Genomic DNA, 8,131 nt, shown 5'->3' with positions numbered 1-8,131 from the left:
ACGGTATAAAAACCATTACGCCTATGGAATGTCCTCACATTTCACAAAAACAAACGTGTGTGTGTGTGTGTGTGTGTGTGTCCCGCAACAATACACCAGTTTCTGCGACAGCACACAAGCAAATGCTTTGTTTAGTGAATCATATGATTTGGAGGCTCTTTGTGGCAGAGCAGGACAGTGTTCATGAAGCTGTGAGTGAGACAGTGAGGATGTGCAGACACACTCACAGCAGGATGAAGAACTTCAGGAGCTGGTACTCCATCTGGCCCAGTTCTGGTATCGTCTCTGTCAGGAGGATCTTCTTGGTTTCCAGTCCGGGATCTGTAGCGGACGGAGCAGAATCACAGCATGAGGAAACGTACAGCATGGAAGCATATCAGGGACTTTGACTGAGAGACTGTAAAATAGCTTTTAACATTATACAAACAAGCATTTAAAAGCATTGCTCAATGCTCAGGCTGATATTTGAATGTTTTATCTCTTAATCCCGAGTCCTGCCAGTCAACCAGCCACTCACAACACGGGCAGAGATATGACGTCAAGTGAAGTGATCGGTTCCCGGATGAAACAAAATCATTTAATGGACATTTTTCATTCCATCCCAGAAACATTTGATCAGATGGGGACATTAACTGCCAGTCTGGTCTGAGAAATTAATCCGCTCATAATGCGTTTCCCACCGCAGAATTTCCCCTGGATTTACCCTCAGCACAAAAAGCTGGCACATGTTGTCACAAGATTTCCTCAAAGAAGTGCCAAAATACACGAATATAGAAATTAACACACTTATTCATAATACCGTTTGTGTCTTAAATTTTGATGTCTAATGTCTAAAATCTCATAATAAGTCATTGAGGTTGATATCGCTGGTCTCATTTCTCAAGTTATGGTTGTGTACGGCACATTTTGTTCATTAACCCTCTGGCCGTCTTCATTTAGGGGTCACACTTGGCTCTTCATTTTTAGTCAAGGAAAATCAATGTAATATATCTTTGTTCAATTATATATTTTTGATTATTATTTAGAATATTGAGGGGATTTTATGATACTATGCAATATTTATACAATTTTTATTAGATTTTTTTTCTATTAGAATTAATATATATATATATTTTTTTTTAAATAGGTACCTTCTCAAGAGAGTACACGATTACAGATGTAGCCCATGTCTTGTGTCAGGTTGTGATTGGTTCCCTTGTTTCATGTGTCATGTTCTTATTGGTTCATTGTTCATTGCTGTCAGGTGTGCCTTGTGAAGTCATTAGTCTTTGTATATATATATATATATATATATATATATATATATATATATATATATATATATATATATATATATATATATATATATATATATATATATATAGCTGTATAGCTCTCATGTCACTATTAGTGTTGTAGTCAAGGCCACCTAATCTGAGACCAAGATCAATGTGTGTTAAGACCAATACAAGACCAAGACTTTGAGAGGTTGAGACCAAGACAAGACCAAGACTTTAAGGGTTTGAGACCAAGACGAGACCAATACCAAGACTTTGAGTGGTTGAGACCAAGACAAGACCAATACTTTGAGAGGTTGAGACCAAGACAAGACCAAGACTTGGAGGGGTTGAGACCAAGACAAGACCAAGACTTTAAGGGTTTGAGACCAAGACGAGACCAATACCAAGACTTTGAGGGGTTGAGACCAAGACCAAGACTTTGAGTGGTTGAGACTAATACAAGACCAAGACTTTGAGGGGTTGATACCAAGACAAGACCAAGACTTTGAGGGGTTGATACCAAGACAAGACCAAGACAAGACCAATACTTTGAGAGGTTGAGACCAAGACAAGACCAAGACTTGGAGGGGTTGAGACCAAGACAAGACCAAGACTTGGAGGGGTTGAGACCAAGACTTTGAGTGGTTGAGACTAATACAAGACCAAGACTTTGAGGGGTTGATACCAAGACAAGACCAAGACTTTGAGGGTTTGATACCAAGACAAGACCAAGACCAAGATTTTGAGGGGTTGAGACCAAGACAAGACCAAGACCAAGAATTTGAGGGGTTGAGACCAAGACAAGACCAATACTTTGAGGGGTTGAGACCAAGACCAAGACTTTGAGTGGTTGAGACTAATACAAGACCAAGACTTTGAGGGGTTGATACCAAGACAAGACCAAGATTTTGAGGGTTTGAGACCAAGACAAGACCAAGACCAAGACTTTGAGGGGTTGAGACCAAGACAAGACCAATACTTTGAGAGGTTGAGACCAAGACAAGACCAAGACTTTGAGAGGTTGAGACCAAGACAAGACCAATACTTTGAGGGGTTGAGACCAAGACAAGACCAAGACTTTGAGGGGTTGAGACCAAGACTAGACCAAGACTTTGAGGGGTTGAGACCAAGTCAAGACCAAGACTTTGAGGGGTTGAGACCAAGTCAAGACCAAGACTTTGAGGGGTTGAGACCAAGACTAGACCAAGACTTTGAGGGGTTGAGACCAAGTCAAGACCAAGACTTGGAGGGGTTGAGACCAAGACAAGACCAATACTTTGAGGGGTTGAGACCAAGACTAGACCAAGACTTTGAGGGGTTGAGACCAAGTCAAGACCAAGACTTTGAGAGGTTGAGACCAAGTCAAGACCAAGACTTTGAGGGGTTGAGACCAAGTCAAGACCAAGACTTTGAGGGGTTGAGACCAAGTCAAGACCAAGACTTTGAGAGGTTGAGGCACTACTTCAAATCCACATCACCTGAGAAAGGACTTATACTTATATAGAAATCATAATAAATGACTTATAATAAATATAATTAGAATAAAACACTATATAGAGCTGTTACCAATCAAATGAAATCATTAACAACAAAATTCATCTTTGCGCTACAGAGGTGATACAGAAGATGCATCTGAATTCGTAAATTACAAATGCATAAATAATGTATTCATTTCTGGTGATATTTCTGGCACAATCTCTAATTAATTTCTGAATCGGCACAATAAATAAATCTAATTATTGATAGCATCTGAAGCAGTAAGTTTTACATCCAATGACATTATTGATGTTAATAAATAAATCAGACAATGCACCGCCAATTTAGTAATATCCAAGCTTGACCGGTCTTGAAACAAAATCCAGAGTCCTCTTAGTCTGAGACCAAGACTAGACCGAGTACAAATGTGGTTGAGACAGAGACAAGACCAAGACTGTCAAAAAATAGTATCTTAAGACCGGTCTCGAGTACTAAAGCACTAGTCACTATTGTCTCTTGTCTAGCTTTGCTCCTTTTAACTGCTGTCGTTGAGTTTCAGTTCAAGTTTAAGTCCATGTTTCAAGTCCAGTCTTTGTTTTTTTGAATAAACTGCACTTGGGTTCTTCAACTCTTCTTGCCTTCAGTGGGCTTCATTACAACCACGGTTAATGATGGGAGAAACAAAGCTTTTTAAAGCTATGAATCAATGAATCAATTGCTTTGCAAAACGATTCCCTGTTTTGGATCGTTCGAAACGCCACACACTGGTGACCCCGGCTGGTCACAACAGCGTAAATGCAACAAAAACTCAGGCCAGACATGCATAAAAACACTTTAACATCTATTAAATGTAATTAACTTATCATCTAATAAGAATAAATATCAACTGTCTGTGTAATATGTGTTCTTTTATCAATTTTCAGGGCTTTTTTTGTTTATTGCCAGGGATGGCTCAGCTAAACAGACCAATTCAAGACTATTAACTACTATTATTCCTTATAATTACACTAATGTCAATACTTAAAACATCTACAAGTGTATAAAACTGATCGGAGATCAGGTAAAATCCATAGACACTTGTTCAATGGTTCACCACTAGGGGGCGAACTCAATAAATCCGCATGATTCATGGAGATCATCGCCCCCCAGTGGTGAACCATTGCAATTTTGAAACTTTTCGAAACAGTTATGATAAAAGGAAGCCTTGTTTACTGAAATCACATGACTTTGGTGATTTGATACACGGTCTGAATTACTGATTCGAAACTAAAGATTCATAAAGGTTTTGAAGCTTCATGAAGCAGTGTTTCGAAATTGCCCATCATTAACCATGGTATTGGGATAGAATCAGATTATCATATTCATATACACATAATATTTACATGCTACTCCCAGGCACTTTACATAATCCCATACACCACAGTTTCCACAGTATCAAATATGCAAATAGTTTGTTTTGGTCATCACTCACCCTCCAGAGGCTTGTCTGTCTGGAACGGGGCGTCTACGGCACTCAGGCTGCTGGTGGAGTTTCCCAGTAAGTCAGGCAGAGAAGAAGCCACAGATGCCACCGATGGCTTCCTCCTCCACTTCAGCACCGGAGGAAACTCATCCGGTACAGGGAAAACTTCTGGGACAGGGAACTCGTCCTACACCAGCAAATGGAAGTACAGGACACACTGAGATTCACTAAGAATGAATTGCGGCCACTGAAAACGCATACATCGCTTTCATATAAACAATCATTCACTGCCTGCATTCATCAGGCGGTAATATTGCGAATGACATTCTGTAATGAGACTATTTTACACAGGGAAACTGCACAAGACACAAGGGTAGTTAATGAAGGTTTTTGCACTGAAATATCACATGCAAAATGGCGCAAAAGCATTATCGTAATACTTCTCATAAACTTGCACTACAGTTATACATCTGATGAAACCATCCTGGAGTAACAATAGATTGCACCAGCTCCAGTTTGCATTCAGGCGACGCGGACAATTGTGAAGATTTCAGATGACGGCAACTACTGGATCGACACGCAAAACTTTCAAAATATTATCCTTATATTGTAATATTATCCTTATATTGTAATCATTCCGAGTACAAGTTGTAATTGGACAAGTTTTTTTTTACCTTAGGAATTTTGTTGCACTTGAATACACAACATTTTTTTACTGGATTCGAGGAGTTTTGTTGTTGAAATTTTAAAAAGTAACAAATCCTTCCCTCGAGGGTCAATTTGACCCCCCTTAGGAATGAATGGAATGCTTCAGTAAACATAGAAAAACCTAAAAAGTGCTCAAAATGCTAAAACTTTACCAAAAAAATATTTGTATAATGTCTACATGTGTATCTGAATGCACACTGAAGAGATAAACTGACTTTAGGACCCAGCGGAACAGTGAGATTTGCTCCATATAGAGCTATGCTGCCATTTACAGTATAATTTTAGGGCTTCGGGTCATTTTGACCCATGAGGGAAGGATTTGTTACAAAGTGCGAGGGAGGGATGAGAGTTAACTGAATACTAGTGTTGTAGCCAATAATTAATTGCTTTATTATATCACACGTTATAAATCCAGATCTCATACACAAACTTTTTGCTACAATACATATTGACACAATCCCTAATTCATTCCTGAAATAAATAAATCAAATTAGAAATGAGTTATAGATTGCATCTGAAGCTGTAATTTTTACATCCAATCACATTGATGATGTTAATAAATAAATCAGACAATGCACCGGCAATTTAGTAAAATCCCAGGAGTTGTGGTCTTGACCAGTCTTGAAACAAAATCCCTGAGTCCTCTAAGTCTGAGACCGAGACAATATGAGTACAAATGTGGATGAGACCGAGACAAGACCAAGACCTTCAAAAAATGGTCTTAAAACCGATCTTGAGTACAACAACACAACTGAATACATATCTAGTTCAGTCATGAAACTCTAGAGGGCGCCGGCTGTAATCACATCATTACCAGCTGCTTGGCCTCTGCTTATCCTGCCGCCAATGAGATTGCTTGCTCAACATTTAAATATTCTAGTTCAGTGTTTGCTGTAGGCTAGTCCTTTCAGAGCTCCTCTTAGACCCTCCACCTCCCCAGCTCCACCTGCCTAGATCTGCTACATGATTTATGTATGTCTATTTATGCAGCAGCAAATCTTACACACTCTCAGAAGCATCTTTGTGTATCAATTAGCAGTAGTAAGTCCATACATGCTCTGCAGCAGCAGCGTATCAGATATAGTCCACCAAGACCAAATACATTAACATTGCCATATTCAATAACATGCTAAAACTATTCAAAGAGTTCATTTATGTTCATTAACATACCAGAGATAAAGAGTTAGGCTCCTCCATGTACTGCTTGAGGCTGAGGATCTTCTTCCCATTGACCTGTAGCATGACCACAACACACTCATCATCAGGCTAATGTGGTTTACATAATGATCCAGCCCATAAGTACGGAGTAAACGCTCACCTGTAGATGTGTGCAGATGCGTCTCAGTACATCATAGACGCTGTCTCTGGACAGTAGAGACACAAACACGTACTGTGCAAAGAGAGGACACAAACATATCAGAATGTTATAATACATGGTGGATGGGGTATGTCAACCCAGATAGAAACCAGCTAATGGTTTTGAAAACACATTAGTTGGTTTCGAACTGGTCCAAGTTGGTTAACAGTGGGAGTAACAAAAGGGTCCAATGATGGTTGAAGGTCTAGGACTTTCAACTATATGGTCAACCATCTAGACCAGTTTTGGACCACACACACTTATAAATAATGGTTTTAACAGTAATGCCAAAAAACATTTTTAGTTTCCCAATGGGCCAGTTCCTAAAAGAACCAATATTTTCTTGGTAAGAAGAACATTTTAATAATCTAAAGAATCCTTTTCTGCTTTATAAGAACCTTTAGTGCAATGGAAATGTTGCATGGATGTTTAAGGTTCTTAGTGACACATTTACCACATTAAACCTTGGATTTTCCGCAGAGATTAGAGATAGTGGACTTTACCAGAGCATTGAGACAAACTGTGGTTTAGAGACTACTTTGGTTTAATTTCACAATGTAGCCACATATAATCTCTGTACCGGGAAAAGGATCATATTTTTAGGGAACACCAAGAGTGTGTGAAAGCTGATCTCATGCGGGACAGGGGCTTTATGGATTAATTCAAAACAAATGCATCCGGAGAAATATTGAAATTATGTGCATATGAATGACCAAATGATACCAGACTTCAGAAAATGCATATTAACCTGAAAAATATTTGAAAATATGTTTGCAAACGGCAGTGGAACTTTTATTTCAATATGCTTCATGCAAATTATTATAGACCTCTTTTATGGAATATTGCAGTATTCATTATTTTGAATGATTTAGCAACCTCTAAACAATAGTGGGCCTGGCCCCCCAATCAGAAGCTTTGACTCCACACCAAATAACCGACTTCAACAAAGATATACATAATAAAGGCTAGATGTCTTACGGTGGAGTCTCTAACGTCATCACCGGCGGCCATCTTGTCACAGGCCAGCTTTCTGGCGGGCTCCTGATGTAAGGTGAGTGATCTGAACACAAATACTCTCATCTCGCTGAAATCTTGACGGATTTACAAATGGTTTGGATTCTTACAAACGTTATTAACGTGGCTATAAGTCTGGATGTTTGAACAAATTATGAATAATTATTCATAAGTATGCAGTGTCATAACTACACCTCTGACATTTATAACAAACCAAACAGTTTGAAAATCGGTAGAAAATTTAGCAAGTTATGGTTATTTAAAAAGTACATGCACCATTAAAACACAATGTTAGGAGTGAGCGAGCTGTGACAAGATGGCCGCCAGGTGCGGACGAGACATCTAGCCTTTATTATGTACAGTATATCTATGGACTTCAATATTTCAGCTCCAGATTTTGAGAGGTCATGGTTTTCAATGCTTGCCATCACTTTCCACACATGCCAGGATGACCAAACTTAGTGTATTTACTAGTTGCCATATCAACATTATTGGTAACACTTTACAATAAGGTTCATTAGTTAACATTAACTAATGCATTATTAAAATCTTGTTAACATTAGTTAATGCACTGTGAACTAACATTAACAAACCATGAACAGCTGGATTTATATTAACTAACATTAACAAAGATGAACTAATGCTGAACAGAGGTGTTGTTCATGGTTAGCTCATGTTAACTAATGCATTAACTAATGTTAACTAATACAACCTTATTGTAAAGTGTTACCACATTATTTAGAGAAAAAATTGCGTCAAAATTAAAAAATCTTTGGAAGATATTACTGAACATTTATTTAACCATAGCAAAAGTAAATTTCTTACTCGAGTTAATTTTTCATTTCTGTTTTTTGT

General features: G+C 38.4%; 1 protein-coding gene across 4 annotated transcripts in view; it reads right to left on the bottom strand.

Annotated features, from left to right (window-relative positions):
* gramd2aa (GRAM domain containing 2Aa) overlaps nucleotides 1-8,131 on the bottom strand; it is a 69,063-nt gene that overhangs the window by 9,257 nt on the left and 51,675 nt on the right. For all 4 annotated transcript variants that reach the window (XM_079806865.1, XM_079806866.1, XM_079806868.1 and 1 more), the window contains exons 7-10: nucleotides 6,224-6,295; nucleotides 6,076-6,138; nucleotides 4,207-4,384; nucleotides 228-321 (exon numbers count right to left, since the gene is read on the bottom strand). In XM_079806865.1, the coding sequence (XP_079662991.1) occupies nucleotides 228-321; nucleotides 4,207-4,384; nucleotides 6,076-6,138; nucleotides 6,224-6,295 (407 nt within the window). The remainder of the gene's footprint in view (nucleotides 1-227; nucleotides 322-4,206; nucleotides 4,385-6,075; nucleotides 6,139-6,223; nucleotides 6,296-8,131) is intronic.

Source organism: Gobio gobio (genome assembly GCF_949357685.1).
Source record: "Gobio gobio genome assembly, chromosome: 2".
NCBI classification, from domain to species: domain Eukaryota; kingdom Metazoa; phylum Chordata; class Actinopteri; order Cypriniformes; family Gobionidae; genus Gobio; species Gobio gobio.
The sequence above is the reverse complement of the archived record's forward strand: the minus strand, read 5'-3'. Positions and strand labels throughout refer to the sequence as shown.